The following is a 20214-nucleotide window of genomic DNA, read 5'->3' as shown; positions in this document are numbered from 1 at the left end:
TTAAGTAATTGGAAAAGGTAAATGTAATGCATTTTCTTTTAGTGTTTTCCTTATATTTTGTAATGCAATATTGCATTGTTCCAATCTACGGTTGAAAATAATTTAATTTTCCATTTTCGAAATAGTGCCAATTTCCGGGTGTGAGACACAACATATCACCAGTTGTGAGACGGTGTCAACACCCATCTGGGCAGCATAAAAAATATGACTTTGCAGGCATACTATTTAAATGTTGTTTTGATTTTTTTTAGTATTTTTGGGCATGTCAAGTGGAAAAAAGTCAATTGATTCAGAAGAAATCAATTTGAATGCTCTTGTTCAAGCTATTAAATTGTGTTTATTTGATAGTCATATTTTGGCGAATAAATATTATTGTTTAGTATATAATAATATATATTATTAATATAATCTTTCTGTGTGCACAGAGCAAGGGTACACGACCTAAGCTGTTCCCCCCTAGTGCCCTAAAAAAAGTTTTTTGGGGGGGACACGTTGTAGGGAGCTCGGGTCTGGGTTGTGTACCTTCTAGTACCAGCTAGGAAGTAAATTTGACTCCCTTTCTGTATGCACAGAGCAAGGGCACACGACCTAAGCTGTTCCCCCTTAGAGCCCTAAAAAAGGTTGTTTGGGGGGGACACGTTGTAGGGGGCTCGGGTCTGGGTTGTGTACCATGTAGTACCAGCTAGGAAGTAAATTTGACTCCCTTTCTGTATGCACAGAGCAAGAGCACACGACCTGAGGCGGGCTTCGCCCGCCTCCCAGCTGTTCCCCCCTTGGGCCCTTAAAAAAGGTTGTTTGGGGGGGACACGTTGTAGGGGGCTTGGGTCTGGGTTGTGTACCTTCTGGTACCAACTACACTGTAAAAAAAGAGCGTCTTGGTTTAAGACGTTTACGTGGTCACATTTTAGACGTTTATAAGCGTCTTATTTGCCTTCTAAAATGCATGTATTTATTTGGAGGTTATGTTTTTCATTTAAGACGCTCAAATAAGACGCTTATTTACATAAGACGTTTATAAACGTCTAAACGTCTTATTTTTAGACGCCATTTTTTGCAGTGTAGGAAGTAAATTTGACTCCCTTTCTGTATGCACAGAGCAAGGGCACACGACCTGAGGCGGGCTTCGCCCGCCTCCCAGCTTTTCCCCTAGGGCCCTTAAAAAAGGTTTTTTGGGGGGACTTGTTGTAGGGGTCTCGGTCTGGGTTGTGTACCTTCTAGCACCAACTAGGAAGTAAATTTGACTCCCTTTCTGTATGCATAGACCAGCGGTACACGAATTGAGGCAAAAAACCACCATTTTATGGTTATTTTATGGGTTTTTTATGGTTTTTTTTTACTATAATCATTAAATTTGCACCAATTTTCAATATGATTTTCGTGATCAGAGTATCAAAATACGTAAAGGAACTGTATTTTGTTAAAATTGGCTGTTATTTTAAGCAAAAATATTTTTTGACCCCTTTTTATGGTATTTTATGGTTTTTTACATTTTTCTCGGAAAATAATGGATTTTAGCAAATAATGATAAGAACATAAAATGTGTATTTTGGTGAGTTCTATAACTTTTGTTTAAAAAGTTTTTCAAAATTTTTCGTTTTTTACGAATTATACGCAAAAAACCACAATTTATGTTTTTTTTATGGTTTTCACCATAAAGATGAAATTTGCGCCAAAATTCATTATCATTTTCATAATCAGCGCATCAAAATACGTTGGTATACCAATTTTTATTGAAATCGGAGGTCCCCCTTATTCGGAAGTACATAATTATTAATTATTTTGTGAACAATAGTAGCTTGTTAGTGACTTAATGTGTTTTAGTAAAGTTTCAAACGTGGAAAACATTAGATTGGTGAGGTAAGTTGTTTCATTTTTAACTTCTCAAAGTGATTGTTTTTTATTAATGGTATTTCTTATGGGAAACTTTATTGAGTTCACTAAGTAATAAATACGTTTATTTTGTATTTACAGTAAGATTTTAGAAACAAAAACCAAAATTCACAAACGGCGGGTATATAAGGAACACAATTATTTCTTCCGAATTGTTAAAGTGTGTTGTCGAAACGTAATTTTTTCGTAATTTCTTTTGTTTTTTATCACCTAATTTGGTTTTTAGTGTTCAAAGATGGTTCGAAATTATAAAAGAGTGTTGGTACCGACAAGTCGCAAAAAAACGACCAGCGATTCCATCATCGACCTCAACTGATGATACCAGCAACGTTTAAAACACACATTCGCTCTTTTAGTTTTTACATTTGTTTTATATTCTGTGTTTACTTTCGAGCAATAAAAAATAACTTCTTTAACTTTAAATACGTTTTCCAATGGTTTTTACCACCTTGTTCCTAATAGCCCCATTTTGTAATTTCGAAAAATGCGTCTTTTTAGTCTTTTTTGCTTAAAATTTTAGCTTTGATCAAGGTAATTATTTAACCCTGCAATGTGCTCGCCAACATCAGAAAAAAAACAAAAAATTAAGGCAATATTTCAATACACAAAAAAGTTGCAAGACTTTAAAGTTGAAATCTGTTCCTAATAGCCCCAGTTTACGGTATTCACATTACATTGAATAAACGTGAGAAACGAGTAAATTTGGGTAAATTATTTAAAATTAAAAAACTGAAATATTGAAATCGAACCTAAAATTTTAAATATTAGTTCTGCTCATTAGCCCTGATTAGCTTGTCCAGTCTGGACCAACGCGTGGTTCGATCGTCACTGGTCTGATTAGCCCATGATCAGACAGTCTTTTCAGCGCCCAGTTAGAGAATTTTCTGGCACCACACTAGAACCCAACAATTTTTCTACACGAGTATTAATTGGATAAACAAATAAATCTGAATTGCATTATTTTGATGTCAAAATCTTAATCAGAGACCCTAAATATACTACTGAATTAAGCTTGATAGTAATTGGTATCAATTATAATTTTTTCGATTTTTTTTATATTGAAAACATTTTTATACTTACATCATTGTTATAATATAGTATTTTTTGCAAAATTATGCTAAAATGTGACTAAATAACATGTAATATTCAATTATAAAAAGTTTAAAAGCTATCCATTAAAAAATGTGAAATTTTCGATTTTTTTAATTTTTTGAAAATATTTTTATATTTACATCTTAGTTATAGAATAGTATTTTTTGCTAAATTATGCTAAAATGTGACTAAATAACATGTAATACTCAAGTATAGAAAGTTTAAAAAACTTTCAGACATACATACATACATACATTAAATTTTTTACGAATATTTTTGAAATCTCTTATGTCCATAATAACTGATCATGTTAACATTTTAAAGTTTTAAGCAATGTACAGACAGACGTCTGTTTTTATTAATGAGGATTTGATATATTTTAATTAAAATAGTTTTTAGGGTCAAAACCACATCAATCAGTACTTAAATTTTTAAAGTTTTAGTAAAAGTAAAAACATTTAGGAAAAAATGTTTAATAAATGTACATAATTTGTATTTTTTAATCATAACAAGGTTGCTATGATTTTCGTTCGATAAAATTCGATAACTTTTCCAGCTTTTCCAGGGCTCAATTCTGCAAAAATTTATTAAAATAATGAAACTTTTATTATTGTATTAAATAACTTTACATTTTTTCGTTAAAAAGATTGATTTGTTTAAAAATTATAGTTAATTTTTATTAATTGTATGTCAAATTTTATTTTTTTTTGCTAACGATAACAAGATTCGACATTTGCTTACTTAGGTTTTCTTAATGAATTTCTATCGTTTTTTTATTTAATTGATTCCACGTAAAGAACAATATCTGTATAGAAATAATTAACAAAATTACGCATTTATTAATTAATTTTATTCAGCCTCTAAATTGTATTGAGTTCTAAATTGTTTTTTAAAATGATGCAAAAATTTGATATTATAAATTTTTTTTTAGAGAAACCATACTACTCAGGGAGTATTGAAAAATATGTTTTGAGCCCTGGAAAACATAGAAAAGTTATCGAATTTTATCGAACGAAAATCATAGCAACCCTGTTATGATTAAAAAATATAAATTATGCACATTTATGGGTAAGACTCCGTCAGAAAAAAAGCGATTTGGAAGTGGTCTTCCGATTTCTTCGAAACCTTGGGAAATAGAAGTCTTATATGAATTAAATTTAACCCTAAAAGGATTTTGAAAAATTTTCAAAATGGCGGCCGCTACGCCATATTGAAAATGAGTGTTGCGTTTTTTTCAAAAATTAATAACTCTGAAACTTTTTGATCGATTTTAATAAAATTTACAGGCGATATAGTTAAAAATACGTAGTTTAATTTGATATTTTGAACAAAAAAAAATTTCCAAAATTTGTCAAAAAAAAAGTCAAAAAAATTTTTTGAATTAATTTTTAGTTCAGTTGGCCTAATTTTTGAATTTTCTAATAAGTAAATATCGATTCCTTGTAATTTCACCTTTCATTTCATAAAAAAAAATTTATGGAGACTCTAATAGTTCTCGAGATATTGCGACTTTAGTGGGAGCGCGTACCGCGGAATTAAACTCCGTAGCGAGGCGGAATATGAAGCGAGCGTACAAACGTGCACAATAGGGTGTCCGTAACAATGCGACTTTCGAATTTTGTTTACGCCACCCCCCAGTTTAGTTCCAATAAAATAAAAAAAAATTTCCCAAAATTTGAAGCCGATTGATTAATATTAACACGTGCCAGAGATCCATCGAAATTTCCCCTTAAAAATACATAGGAAAAATGCACTTTTTAAAAAAAATTTATAACTTTTTTAATTTTCATGCAAAAAATTCTTCAGGTCACATTTGCCTTCATTTTTAGCTGCACTATAAGATAGCACTTTGCCAAAAATTTAATTTTGAAAAATTTTTAAAATGGCGGATGATTAAAGTGGGTCATAAAAATGCACTACAATATGTCCAAGGTTTTAACACATAAGTGTTGTCAAAAATTCAAAAAAATTTCTTACTCGGGGCTATTTTCGATCGTTTATCATGAATCTGATATTAGAAATTAATTTTCAAAATTTTGGATCCAATATGGCAGGTTGCAAATTTTAATTTTCTACATTTTCGAAGTATATATTCTAAAACAACGTCAAGGGCGATATTTGGAAGCGCTATTTACGAATCTAATGTTAAAAATTTGTTTTTTAAATTACCGAATCTAATATGGCATGGCGGATTCAAAATTTTTTTTTAAATATTCCTTTAATAATCGATTTTTAAGAGCAGAGGTATAAAAAGTTAAATTTCTATAAAAGAGTTAAGAGTTAAGAAATTTAATATTATTGAATTTATCACTTGGTGAAATTATATTAATATGTATAAGAAGTTATCAATCCTCCAAGTCAATCAATAAAAAAAGGAAAAAGAAAAAATCTTTTTTTAACGTTTCGACAGCACAGCCGTCCTCTTCAGAAACTGCAACATTTATTATAAATTACAAACAAAAAAAATAAAACAAAAGAATCACAAAAATGAGATGATTCATATTGGACTACAACAAAAACCTCTTAACAAAAAAGATGATATAAAATATTTAAATAAACAATATTTGAATTTCTTTTCTAATAAATTTTGATTTGTTTTGTTAAAATTATTTTCTCAATTAATACTAAATAGCAATATCTCTGAGATCGGTCTTTACCATTTAGGTGTATATATATATATATATTTGTATGCCTTTGTAAATATTTATGTACTTCTGCAACGAGTTCATTGACTTCAAATTTACACGTGTTTCAATTTGTTTAATTTCTATTCGCCTTTTAGTTTGTCAGTTGAGTTCGAAGAGTGATAATGCTCGTACTATGTCATTATAAATAATTTTTTTAATTATTATTTTTTTTACGGTAAACAAACAAAAAAAATTTTTTTATATATTTTTTATTTGTGTAAATTTTGGTGGTATTTTTGTGATTCTTTTGTTTTATTTTTTTTTGTTTGTAATTTATAATAAATGTTGCAGTTTCTGAAGAGGACGGCTGTGCTGTCGAAACGTTAAAAAAAGATTTTTTCTTTTTCCTTTTTTTATTGATTGACTTGGAGGATTGATAACTTCTTATACATATTAGTTAAGAAATTTTTTTGAATTTTTGACAACACTTATGTGTTAAAACCTTGGATATATTGTGGTGCATTTTTATGACCCACTTTAATCATCCGCCATTTTAAAAAATTTTCAAAATTAAATTTTTGGCAAAGTGCTATCTTATAGTGCAGCTAAAAATGAAGGCAAATGTGACCTGGAGAATTTTTTGCATGAAAATTAAAAAAGTTATGAATTTTTTTTTAAAAAGTGCATTTTTCCTATGTATTTTTAATGGGAAATTTTGATGGATCTCTGGCACGTGTTAATATTAATCAATCGGCTTCAAATTTTGGGAAATTTTTTTTTATTTTATTGGAACTAAACTGGGGGGTGGCGTAAACAAAATTCAAAAGTCACATTGTTACGGACACCCTATTGTGCACGTTTGTACGCTCGCTTCACATTCCGCCTCGCTACGGAATTTAATTCCGCGGTACGCGCTCCCACTAAAGTCGCAATATCTCGAGAACTATTAGAGTCTCCATAAATTTTTTTTTATGAAATGAAAGGTGAAATTACAAGAAATCGATATTTACTTATTAGAAAATTCAAAAATTAGGCCAACTGAACTAAAAATTAATTCAAAAAATTTTTTTGACTTTTTTTTTGACAAATTTTGGAAATTTTTTTTGTTCATAATATCAAATTAAACTACGTATTTTTAACTATATCGCCTGTAAATTTTATTAAAATCGATTAAAAAGTTTCAGAGTTATTAATTTTTGAAAAAAACGCAACACTCATTTTCAATATGGCGTAGCGGCCGCCATTTTGAAAATTTTTCAAAATCCTTTTAGGGTTAAATTTAATTCATATAAGACTTCTATTTCCCAAGGTTTCGAAGAAATCGGAAGACCACTTGCAAATCGCTTTTTTTCTGACGGAGTCTTACCCTTATTAAACATTTTTTCCTAAATGATTTTACTTTTATTAAAACTTTAAAAATGTTGGTCCTGATTGATGTGGTTTTATTTCATGAAATTAAAATTTTATTTTTAGAAAATATATATGGGGCAAAATTTCTCAAGTGAACCAATGTCAAAATTGCAAGTTGTTGGATCGGGCTAATATTTTCACAGTATTTAGTACTATGTATGAGTACTTCAACCACCAAGTATTATGAAATTTTATAATGACGATAAAAAATATTAAAATTATTGTATCTTTCTTGTATCTGCCTATAATGTAATGATTCTTTTTGTCCCTAATTCCGGATTAAATGTTCTTTGAAATCCCACAGGTTTAATTAAAAGAATTTTAAATTTAACAAAATGGCGGCTATTTTTCGAAAAGAAATCAAATCAAATTTTCTCATAAAACCCCAGCGTTTTTTTTCTTCTCGATTTTTTTATTACTTTCTGGAAGTCTAACGATTATTTTCCAACAGAATTTATCGGGGTCCCGCGACTTAAAGAGGAATAAAATTTTTTTTTGTTTTTTCAAAAATGAAAATTAGAAGTTTTTTTGCTACATTTACAATATACAACAAAATTTCAAAAAGAAAAAACGTTCGTCTTGAAAAATGATGTAGGGGAGGGTAGGCTACATTGAACCGGGTATTTTATAAAGTCCAAGAACTAATTAAATTTTATAAATGTCGATCAGGTTTTTGTATCAAAATTAAGCTGAAGTACTCCTTTAGTTAATACACACGTTACAAACACAAATTATTATGATTAAATAATTAAATTTAATTTTTTTTAACAAGTTACACTTTTCTTATTTTGAAGGATCTGTGTCTACATTGAACCACCTTTAATAAAACACTACAATTTACTTCAAAAATAATATTTCCACTTACACGTATTGTAAAAAATCTTATTTTTCACTCAAAAAAATAGAAAATTGTTGTTAAAGAGTTATTATTTGTTAATATAGGAGATTAATATATTTTGATGTCAGGTTAGGTAGGTAAAGTGACAGTTTGAGTTTATCTCTTTTACAATTGTGATGAAAGCATGTCTTTCAGTATTTTTCTTACTAATTAGTAGAGCAGACAACTTTACAACTCTTAAAATTGAAAATTCTTTGCTTTTTCGGGTATTTCAGTGATGCCGCACTCACTCTATTCACATGACATTCACAACAAAAATTGTTTATAATAAATATATGTAAGAGTTAAAATTCTTTATCACATCGGAATATTGAAGTTGACACCCTAAGCGAAATAAATCACAAGTTTACTAATTTTTAAAACTTCCTATTTCAAAAAAAAACTTGATTATATTTCCACAAAATTTTTTGTTTTGTACGTGAAAAACAGTTTTTTTAGTTTTTCTTTATAAATAATAAACCTACGTGCCCGAAATTTTTGGACATAGTCTGTTTCAGTAAAACTAACTTATATATTTAATAAGAAAAAATTTCACTTAGTCATTTCTCAGAAAATTGAAGTGGTTCGCTGTTGACGCTGGTTCAATGTAGCCTACTCTCCCCTAAATATTTATTAGATCTGACATTTTCACTTTTCAGAAAATTTAAAGTATTATTAACTGTAACACGCATTAACCCATTATCGCTAGTGTTGCCGCAAGACGAGACAAGACGAAATTTTTTTCAATCTTGTCTCGTCTTGAAATGTCAAGACCAACAAAGACACAGGTCTCCTCAGAGGTGGGCAGGTTATTCTAAAATGTAACGCTACAAACTTGGTGGGGAGTGGTTCCAAATGACTTCCAGATTCCAAATTTTCAAACCGATAAATCGTACCTGATCCTCTTTTCGAATTATCTCTTTTACAGATAGTCGGAAACTTGAAAATGTATTATCTTAATGTGGAAGCTTTGATTCAGAAGACTGCTGATTTTTCGTTATTAAAAATTTTTTAGACAAAGATTTTATAGATAATAATTATGTTCATGATTTTGATAAAAGTGGGGATAGGGGAGAGTGGGGCAAGACGGGGTACTTGTTTTATTTCTCCATCCTTTTTTTGGCGAAACTCTTGTCCACTGATGATGATGGAGAACGAAATAATATACGCACGAGACACAAAAACAGAAAATAAAGATTCGCAAGAAAAAATAATTAATTAACAAAGAACATTAATAATAATTAACACAAAATGGACACTTAAATAATTATTTTAGTTTATTATTACTTCTCGGTTTGAAAGTACACGAATAACTGAGTAAAATTAATTTTGTTCTTACCTAAACCCTCTTTTCTTCACTTCAAGGAAGGGGAAGGTTCAGGTAAAACGTATTGTCGATTTTGGTTCGAACCCCTTTCTTTCTCATCGTAAAGAGAAAGAAAGTTTATCACAATCGTATCGCCCTTTTATTGACTTTGAGCCTTTGTTTATCCCATCGCGAAATAAACAAAGGTCTCTACAATTTTATTACCACTCATACCTGAATATCCTTTATAAATTCAAAACTAAATACAAATTTTAATATTATTTCTCACCTAAGACTGTCCATCCTCCCCCGCCGTTGAGAGTTCTATCGATCAACAAGATCATCGTAGAACATGAAAATCGTCGTTACTTAACATAGTTTAACAATGATAGATACTTTCGTAGAGTAATTAATAGATTTATAATAATTAAATCACATTTAATATTAAGTGTAACGTAGCAAACTCAAATTATATTAAAACTTAATTTTAATTTACAATGGAAACTAACATATAACTCGTTATCCTAAAAGATCGTCTTCGAAATATCGATGTTTTTAATCGACATCCTCGTTGTCATCGATAGGCAACTGGGCGAGTTTTCGAACGTTACGTTTAAATTCCCCTTTAAACGTTTTTACCGTTACCGTTCGAACGACGCCATCAGATCCTGGAAACGTTTTAATGACTCTATCCAGAACCCAATGCATCGGAGGAGTATTGTCTTCTTTCAATATGACAATAGCACCCTCTTGAATGTGATGGTTGCCACCTTTCCATTTGTGACGTATGTTGAGTCCGTTTAAATACTCTTTGTGCCATCTACTCCAAAAGTCTTGACGCATCTTTTGAAGGTGTTGCCATCTCGATAATCGTGGTGTTGGTGTAAAATCTAATTCGGGTAAGCTTGTTAGCGAATCGCCAATTAGGAAGTGACCAGGGGTAAGGACGATAAGGTCATTGGGATCGTGTGAGATCGGAGTGAGCGGACGAGAATTCAATACCGCTTCAATTTCGATAATGAACGTATTTATTTCTTCACATGTGAACAAAACATTTTTTACGACCCGTTTTAAATGATGTTTAAAACTTTTAACTATTGATTCCCAAATTCCCCCGAAGTGAGGAGATAATGGGGGTATAAATTTCCATTCGATTCCTTGATTAGTGAGAAACAAGGTTGTTTTTTCATTGAATTCCTTAGAATGAAGAAGATTACCGAGATCTTTTAACTCATTGTTAGCCCCTATAAAATTCGACCCATTGTCTGAACTAATAATAATAGGTTTTCCGCGACGCCCTATGAATCTTCTTAATGCACCCAGGAAGGTTTCAGTGCTTATATCACTGATAACCTCTAAATGCACAGCTTTTACCACAAGACATATAAAAACTGCTACGTATATTTTAATTTGCGTTCGATTACGATATTTTTTTTCTTTTATGTAGAAGGGACCACAATAATCTATTCCTACATGAGAGAAAGGACGGGATTGATTGATTCTGATTTTGGGAAGATCACCCATAATGTATTCTGTGTTGGTAGGATTGAGTCTAAAGCATTGTATGCATTGTCGTACAATTTTCCGCACTTGATTGCGACCATCAAGAATCCAAAACCGTTGACGCAAGGCATACAAGGTTGTTAATATGCCTGCATGCAAACTACGAAGGTGTTCTTCGCGAATGATTATATTAGTAATATGATGCGATTTTGGGAGCAAAATAGGATGTTGCTCGGAATTCAGTTACGAGCAATGGACCTTTGTAATGATTAGTGACTTTAAACCGCAAACAATACGCAATAATTCTTTTCATATTCGAGTAAGATGAGAATTTTTTTAAAATGTCAGTGTCTAACGCGATTGACGAAAGAACGGCCCTTTTTTTTAGATGAATCTTTTATTATTTCGAACGCGGATACTGGCCAAGTGTTTTCCGTTTGTTTTAGCCAGTGAGGACCTTCTTTCCAAATTTTATTCATTATAAATTCTGCGGGTTTTTGACCACGTGACAAACTATCAGCTGGATTGTCTGATGATTTGACGTGTTTCCAATTGTGACCGTTCGTTTTCTTTTGAATATCGGAAACTCGATTGGCGACAAAGGTTTTGAGCTGATGCGGGGATGTATTAATCCACGAAAGCGCGATAGAGGAGTCAGTCCAAAATGTAATCTCGTGGACAGGCATATTTAGGGATTTATATACCGATAAGAACAAATTGCTTAGGAGTACTGCTGAACAGAGCTCCAGACAAGGAAGTGTAATCGTTTTTAACGGTGCAACCCGAGATTTTGCGCAAAGTAGGTGACACTCAATTTTTTCTCTACTGTCTATAGATCGTACGTAAATGCATGCCCCGTAGCCTTTTTGACTTGCGTCACAGAATCCATGAATTTGGACATTGACTGGATTTTCAATGAGAAAGCGTCGTCTAAAGGTCAAATCATTTATGAGCTTCAATTGTTCGCAAAAATCTATGCATGTTGTGGGAATAGTATCCGGTACCGATTCGTCCCAGTTCAATTTTGATTGCCAAATTTGTTGCATTAGAATTTTTGCAAATAGAATTATCGGGCCTAGTAAACCTAATGGATCGAATAGCTTTGAAATGTCGGAAAGAATAATCCGCTTACTGATTTTAGAAAGAGTATTAGGTGGTTCGACTGAATAAATAATATTGTCATTACACGAGTTCCATGAAACACCAAGCGTTTTTACTGTTTTGTTTTCGTTAAATTGAAGATTTAAATTAATTTTATTGTTTGGTATCCCTTCTAGCAACTGTGGATCGTTGGAAGCCCATTGTCTAATATTTAGCCCGCCTAATTTTAAAAGATTTATTATTTCTTCTCGCTTTTCAATTCCCTTTTCTATTGTATCGGCCCCAGTGATAAAATCGTCAACATAAACCTCTTCCTTTAACGTTTTAGCGGCTTCGGGATAACGGTCAATTTCATCGTCGGCCAATTGTTGTAATGCACGTGTGGCGAGAAAGGAAGAAGAACTTATTCTGAATGTGACGGTATTTAATTCAAAGATTTCAATGTTTTTAATATCACGTCTCCAAAATATTCTTTGAAACTTCCTATCTTCTTTCCGAATTCTAAATTGGCGATACATTTTTTCTAAATCTCCAGTTAAAACGAATTTGTATGCTCTAAACCGAATCATGTGAGCGAAAACGTCGTTTTGAATCGTTGGACCAACCATTAAAACATCATTTAGTGAAAGTCCGGATTCTAATTTAATCGATCCATCGAAAATCGAACTAAATCAATGTATTCTTGCAAATTTGCGTTATACTGATCTTTTAATTCTGGCGATTTATTGAGCTTTCTTTCTAAACTATAAAGACGTTTTAGGGCAATATTTCGTGAGTTTCCTAACTGTTTAAAATTATCACGGAACGGTAAGGCTACGGTGAATTTACCACTAGCATCTCGTTTAACGTGTTCTCGAAAATGATTTTCGCATTTTTTTTGTTCGTCGGAAAGGTGAACTATGTTTCTTTCTTCCTCTAATGCCCAAAATTTTGTTATGCATGTCTGTAAATCTAAAAGGTGACATTTAATTTCTCCCGGACACGTAGATGAATTTGAAACACTACCGCCTACTACCCAACCAAGACGAGTCTTTTGCAGAAGTAATTGATTCCCTGATTGAGGTGATAAATCAATTTGACCAATACAAAATAAAGATAATGATGGACCCGAACCTAACAATAAATCAACTGGACGAGGTATATGGAATAAAGGATCAGCAAGCTGGATGTTAGGTGGAATTGGAATTAGATCACTGGAAACTTTTTCATTGGGAATTAGATTTGCTATTTGAGGAATTATTAGAAAGCTAAATGTTTTTTGATAATCGTTATACAAGGAACGAATTGTAAGGGAGACAAAGGCCTTTGCGACCGTGGTAAGGTTATTTACAGCTCCTATAGGGATATAACAGCATTTCATTGGTAATTTTAGTTTTAAGGCTAGATTTTCCGTTATGAAATTTGCTGATGAGCATGTGTCTAATATTGCTCTGCATTCCACAGTTTGTTCGTATTTATTTACTGCTAGGACCATAGCACTAGTTATGAATTGACTAGTTGATGGGGTATTAGGTGGAAATTTATCCTGTTGATTATGGGATCGCCACTTTAATTGCTATTTTTTTGGTGATTTGATTTCCTGATGCAGTAGGGTATTGTGTTTTTCACCACACACCATGCAATTGCCAAATTTGCATTCATTGTCTCTATGATTATCTCGCATACAATTCATACAGTAAGACGCGTCTGTTATTATTTGGATTCTTTCCGGCACAGAAATAGCACGAAATTTTTCACAACAAAAGAGGTGATGGGTTTTTGATCGACAGGCAGGACAAGGTTTAAGAATCGAAGTCGCTAATGAGGGGTTCGCGCCTTTAAAGGTTTTCTTCTTGTTTTCGGGGGCATTATTCGTTATCTTTGGATTAGGAGGATTTTTTACTTCTCGTTGAGTTAAACGAGTTGCTGTTCGGTATAAAAATTCGAACAGGTCATCGAGTTTTGGGAATTCATTTCTTTTTAGTGTTTCGTCCCATTTATCTAAGGTGCTTTTGTGTAATTTCTCTTCTATATTTTGAACGAGAATTTCCTCGGAGATGTTTACACCGAGTGACATTAATGATAAACGATGTTGTTGGGTTTCATCTGCTAATTTTATTAACCCTTCTGACGTTTGTTTCTCTTGTACTGGTAACCGTAATATCAAACTTAAATGCCTAGAAATAATTAGTCGTTTGTCCCCATTAGTTTTTTCTAATAATTCCCAAGCTTGTAAATAATTATTCTCTGAGATTGGAAAGATTGATATTTTTCGCGCCGCTTCCCCTTTTAATGCCGATTTTAGATATTGAAGTTTTTCAATATTTGTTAAATCCGTTTGTTCGTGAATTAACGAGGAAAATGAATTTTTAAAGGAAAGCCAATCTTCGATTTTTCCATCAAATGTGGGAATGTTTGAGGTAATTTGACTTTTCGCTTTGTGTGTACGCATTCTGAAGTTTGATGGATTGAACCACCGTCTGAACTATCACCTAATTGTATCGATCGGTGACCGTTCGCGAGAAGATGTTCCCCCTGAGAAACCGTATTAAAAAAGACATTTTGAATTGTGTATCTTTCGGCGGCTAATACCGTTTGATCGATTTCGGTATTTAATAATTCGATTTCATCTTGAATATCATCAAAGGAAGTAAACAATCTTTTTATTTTTTCTAATCGTAATGAAAGTTGGGTTAAATTTATCTGCCCTACGTTCTGTGTTTCAAGGAAATCTCTAAAATTATCAATTTGTCCTTGAATTGTTTCGCGTCTTTTATACAATTTTTTTAATTGATCGTCCGACATTGTTTAATTTTTTAATTTAAGGAGTAGGAAGTTGGTATGGAAGGAAATGACGATTGTAACACATACCTTTTTAATATATTCGGCTCGATGGACCATGTTTTATTTCTCCATCCTTTTTTTGGCGAAACTCTTGTCCACTGATGATGATGGAGAACGAAATAATATACGCACGAGACACAAAAACAGAAAATAAAGATTCGCAAGAAATAATAATTAATTAACAAAGAACATTAATAATAATTAACACAAAATGGACACTTAAATAATTATTTTAGTTTATTATTACTTCTCGGTTTGAAAGTACACGAATAACTGAGTAAAATTAATTTTGTTCTTACCTAAACCCTCTTTTCTTCACTTCAAGGAAGGGGAAGGTTCAGGTAAAACGTATTGTCGATTTTGGTTCGAACCCCTTTCTTTCTCATCGTAAAGAGAAAGAAAGTTTATCACAATCGTATCGCCCTTTTATTGACTTTGAGCCTTTGTTTATCCCATCGCGAAATAAACAAAGGTCTCTACAATTTTATTACCACTCATACCTGAATATCCTTTATAAATTCAAAACTAAATACAAATTTTAATATTATTTCGCACCTAAGACTGTCTAGTACTTAAGGTTTAAAGCGCAAAAAAAACGAAAATTATCGAATATATATTTTATTATTTTCTTTAATAACCATCTTTGGGAATCAGTCTTTAGTAATAAAGGCGTACAAAGGCCATCTGTTTCTTAAAAAATCATAAAATTTATAATATGGAAAAAATTGCAAATCTCTCCATCTTGCCCCACCGGCGCGGTACTAAAAAAGCAACCTATTTCTGTCGACAAATTTTACAAGTAAAGGTTGCATCTTCATCTTCGTCATCGACACCAGCACAACTGCACAAAGCCCATTGACCGCAGACAGAACAAGCAGCCCAGCCTTCATTTGAGTCTAAATAATAACCATTACAATTTATAGAGACAAGGTGTATTTTCAACTTTACCATCGCTAATTATTGATTTAACCTGACAAGCTTTTTTCTTTTTGGTCACTCTTATTTTATTCAGTCTTGATTTAAGTAGTTTTCTTAACTTCCCTTATTTCTCTTTTCTTTTGCTTCATTTGTGTTCCCCGTCTTGCCTCACTCTTCCCTACTCTATCTTGCCCGCACCTACGAAATTGAATAAAATGATTAATTACTCAAATTTACGATTCAACAAAGAAAAAAACATGCTTCCCTTCTTTTGTAACCCTTGCCAGTTATAAAAAATTTTATATAGTTCATTAAGTGTTATTATTAAATAAAATAAACACCTAAAAAAAGTAAAAAATTCACAAGAAAATCGTCGAAAACAGTTTTTTTAGTAAAACAGATAAAAGATTTGTTCTCATGGCTCATGTCTCGGTGCAGTATTATGTAAAATATAATCGCGATTGGTTAATTCGTTTGTTAAATAGGGCCGGTACCCCGTCTTGCCCCACTCACCCCTATAAGTCCCAAAAATCACTTTTTAGTTTTTGTAAATACAACTGTTTTAAAAAATGATTGGATTTGTTTAAAATTTGTTACTCAGGGGTTTCGGGGTCGCTGATTGCGAATATGATGTCAAAATAAAAAAATCTGTGGACAGATTCCTAATCAGCGACCCCGAAGCCCCTCGAGTAACGAGTTTCAGCACGCAGAAAAATCCGATTGAAAATTGTGGAGTTCAGCGCTAGTAACTTAGATTTCATTCCCAAACTTGTCTACCTTTGTGGCTCCAGGATAGAAAACAGGGAAATGAATCGTAAAAGGTTTAAAGCACGTCAGTAGGCTTAAAATGTTTTCGTTCTTATGCACACTTACACGCGGAACAAAGCATACTAAACACATTGATAGGCGCTTCTGGGCGGAGTCCAAGGCAAGTCTAGTGCCGAGTCCCATACTGAATATAATGTGAGCAGATCTTCTAGTGACCTACATTATTACTTTTATTTGTCAAAATATTTACTTTTATTGGAATATTCAATTTGAAACTAAATATAAGATCTAAAAATGAAACAACTGAAAATATTAGAATACTTTGAATTTTAAAAAATTTCTCACTGGAATTTTTATTATTGTTTAGATATTTAAACGTAGAATCTCTTTAAAAATTAAATACAAGTCCTTTGCCATTTTTACTAAAATGATCTGTTTTAAAACGTTTAAAGAAAGAGATTTTATTTAAATATCTACAGATTAAATAAAAATCCCAATGCGAAGATTTTTAAAATTCAAAGTATTCTCTATTTTTTTAAATATTATTTCATTTTAGACTTTACATTTAGTTGCCTAAATTGAACATAACAATAAAATATAATAACAATTAGGCATTGCATAACCGGCTAAAAACAAAACCGAGACTTCCGTGTATATCAAAAACGAAGAAACTGAACAAACGCGGGCGCAGGCGCGCCACCGAGTTTCGCATTCCTAAAAACTGTTTGGGAATGAATCTAAGGACTCTCGCACAGAACAGTCCCCGTTTAAGTGAACGTTGATACAAAGTTTGTAACAATTGAGTAGCTGAATTAAAATAAATGCAAATAATAATAATTGTATCTAATTCTTTTCACCTTTCAATTAATTGCGGAATCTGATTGCACTTGTTGAAAGAAGACTATTGGCGTTTATTAAGATATTTAGCATTGATCTTCATTGAAAATCGTTACTAAACTTTTTAGGATAGAGAACCAAAATTTAATATTTCTTCCTATGATAATACAAATCATTCAAATTGTTTTATATTCAGTCCGAAATCTGAATTTTCATTTTTCTCCGTGAGGCAAATTGAATCGATTTTTAAAAGTCGATCGCCATATTGGATCCAACATTTTGAGTTTTGAAAATCTGACGTCATATTCGTAATCAGCGATCCCGAAAACTCCCGAGTAACAAATTCTTAGAGAATCCAATCACTTTTTTAAATACCCAGATAGCCAAGCGTACTAATCATTATTTTTTAGTACAGCGTATTGGTATCATACTCATATTGCACTAGCACGAAATAATAAGGTATGTACATACCAGTACGATACTAGTATAATAACGGTATGTCATACGGATAGAATTATGAAATTACCAAAGTACTCCGTACGAGTATAACACTAAGTACAATACCAGTACTCCGAACTAATTGGTATTTTAGGTTATGAATTTACAATGCTTCTCCGCCATTATATGTACGATATACCAGTACAGTACCTGGTACAGTGCGAAGGTACATGGCTGGTACAGTAATAGTACGCTGGTTATCTGGGTAGTTGTATTTAGGTCAATTTGTATGCAGGACAACTGTTGAAAAATCAATTTTGACAGTTAATTTAGTTTGTTGTTGTCAATATCTCGATCTCAGACAACGAAAATTTTTATTTTTTTGCAGGCTTCTGAAATTATATATTATATGGGTGATTCTCCTGAAAGGGACCACTTCACGTGTCTCCAACATGAGGTTCATTATTTAAATTAATTTTTCATTAATATTTTATCAAGTTATAATCTACAAAGATTTATCTATCTTTATATAATCTTCTATTGCTTATATTTAAATTTCTTCCTATTTAAAAAACATTTAATTTTGTCATCGAATTTTGGTTAAACAGAATGTATATTTTATAATTATATTTTAACGTATTTAAATAATTTCAACATATTTATGATATATATCAAATTAAAGTTCAGAATATAAGGATTATTTTTTACTTACATTTGTTTAAAATAAGGTAAAAAAAGTTATTTAAATTATTAATTAAAATAGTATTATCAATGAGAGTAAAAATTAAATTCATCTCCGAAGCCTCATTTTCTATATAATAACATCATATTTTTTAACGTTTTAAACATAATATGTAATCGATGTGAAAATATTTGATGATTAAAACTAAAAATATTGTTTAAAAAATTGTAATATTTTTAAAATTAGAAAAAATGAGAATTTTTTCATTAAATTATCAATTCATCTCCGAAGCCTTTTTTATATTTGATAGGCGTTTTCTTTTGTTTTTAATTTTTTAATCATTGTTTTGAAATATTTAACCCTCAAATTAAATTATTAATTTAATAAAAATAAAATATACAATCAAAAAGTGCAATAAATTAAAACATAACAATTTATTATTTAAAAAAAATATTCCTACCGAGTTTTTTTTTACAAAATAATTAATTTAAAAGTTATAATTAATTATACTTAACCTCTAGAACACATGATAATAAAATGTTCCTGGAGGTCTTATTTCTGAAAATTAATTTCGCGCAACTTATATTTTTATCTTTAAACATTTTCTAAACTTATTTATGAAAGAAAAGTAACCAAAAAAAGAATAATTTGATTTTTTGGAAATTCAACCAAAAAAGAGTCCCTTTCAGAAGAATAAGAATAAAAAAAAGAATAAGAATATAAAATAAGAATATAATTATTACTATATAATATATAATAATATATATATTAATATTAATTATATATATATTATATATAATATATAATTATTATATATATATATATATATATATATATATATATATATATATAGCACTTTAACATGTGACAGACGTGTCCAAATTCAAAAAATTAAAAAGTTTTTTGAAGAAGAGACAATTCGGAACCATAATTATCAAAGCTTCCACATTAAGATAATAAATTTTTCAAGTTTCCGACTATTTGTATAAGAGATAATTCGTAAAGAGGATCAGGTACGATTTATCGGTTTGAAAATTTGGAATCTGGAAGTCATTTGGAACCACTCCCCACCAAGTTTGTAGCGTTACATTTTAGAATAACCTGCCCACCTTTAAGGAGACCTGTGTATAAGAATCGCTCGAACTCCGACTGATTTTCAGGCGGACTTTATACAACACAATCTTACTTGCGTGTACGCACATATAACTCACACACACATATATTTCTCTGGATGGTTTCGAGGAACGGAACGCGTACAAAGCGGTGACGTTTTCAATAACATAACCTAACAATTTTCACATGTTGCTTATACATTCAAACACGAATAAAAATGCTATAATTTGTAAATAATATACTTACTGTTAAATAAATATTATCTTTTTATAACAGCAACAAGTATTAAATACTACATATAATATATAATGTTTTACAGGACCGAGAAATATCAAATAGAGAGAGAGAGAGAGAGAGAGAGAGAGAGAGAGAGAGAGAGAGAGAGAGAGAGAGAGAGAGAGAGAGAGAGAGAGAGAGAGAGAGAGAGAGAGAGAGAGAGAGAGAGAGAGAGAGAGAGAGAGAGAGAGAGAGAGAGAGAGAGAGAGAGAGAGAGAGAGAGAGAGAGAGAGAGAGAGAGAGAGAGAGAGAGAGAGAGAGAGAGAGAGAGATGTGTGTGTGTGTGAGTTATATGTGCGTATACACAAGTAAGATTGTGTTGTATAAAGTCCGCCTGAAAATCAGTCGGAGTTCGAGCGATTCTTATAAGAAGAATCTAATACTTTTGTAGCACGTTCTCTTTGTATTTATAATAAAGATTTCGTGCAAAATTAGCTACTGTCTCTTATGCTTATTGCATTGAAAGTATTTTTACAATAAGTATATGAATCCATGCTAAAAATATAAGAGAAACGTTAAGCAATTTAAGTAATGTGCTCTTTCGAGTAATATT

General features: G+C 31.4%; 5 protein-coding genes across 9 annotated transcripts in view; 1 reads left to right on the top strand and 4 right to left on the bottom strand.

The window, feature by feature from the left end:
• LOC122506360 (beta-glucuronidase-like) overlaps nt 1-20214 on the top strand; it is a 623628-nt gene that overhangs the window by 114184 nt on the left and 489230 nt on the right. The window lies entirely within an intron of this gene.
• LOC122506355 lies at nt 9758-10726 on the bottom strand. Its single transcript, XM_043618475.1, has one exon. It carries the CDS (start codon nt 10724-10726, stop codon nt 9758-9760), a length of 969 nt encoding a protein of 322 aa, XP_043474410.1.
• LOC122506354 lies at nt 11050-12414 on the bottom strand. Its single transcript, XM_043618474.1, has one exon. The coding sequence runs from the start codon at nt 12412-12414 to the stop codon at nt 11050-11052; it is 1365 nt and encodes a 454-aa protein (XP_043474409.1).
• Nucleotides 12444-13280, bottom strand: LOC122506353. Its single transcript, XM_043618473.1, has one exon. It carries the CDS (start codon nt 13278-13280, stop codon nt 12444-12446), a length of 837 nt encoding a protein of 278 aa, XP_043474408.1.
• LOC122506352 lies at nt 13362-14237 on the bottom strand. Its single transcript, XM_043618472.1, has one exon. The coding sequence runs from the start codon at nt 14235-14237 to the stop codon at nt 13362-13364; it is 876 nt and encodes a 291-aa protein (XP_043474407.1).

The sequence above is a fragment of the Leptopilina heterotoma genome, unplaced genomic scaffold, assembly GCF_015476425.1.
Source record: "Leptopilina heterotoma isolate Lh14 unplaced genomic scaffold, ASM1547642v1 Lhet_411, whole genome shotgun sequence".
Lineage (NCBI taxonomy): Eukaryota > Metazoa > Arthropoda > Insecta > Hymenoptera > Figitidae > Leptopilina > Leptopilina heterotoma.
Note: the sequence above shows the minus strand (reverse complement) of the source record. Positions and strands in the feature narration are given on the sequence as shown.

What these genes read in the sequence shown, in the direction of transcription:
- LOC122506355 (XM_043618475.1), bottom strand. Translation starts at nt 10,726, where the DNA reads ATGGGTGATCTTCCCAAAATCAGAATCAATCAATCCCGTCCTTTCTCT.
- LOC122506354 (XM_043618474.1), bottom strand. Translation starts at nt 12,414, where the DNA reads ATGGTTGGTCCAACGATTCAAAACGACGTTTTCGCTCACATGATTCGG.
- LOC122506353 (XM_043618473.1), bottom strand. Translation starts at nt 13,280, where the DNA reads ATGGTCCTAGCAGTAAATAAATACGAACAAACTGTGGAATGCAGAGCA.
- LOC122506352 (XM_043618472.1), bottom strand. Translation starts at nt 14,237, where the DNA reads ATGCGTACACACAAAGCGAAAAGTCAAATTACCTCAAACATTCCCACA.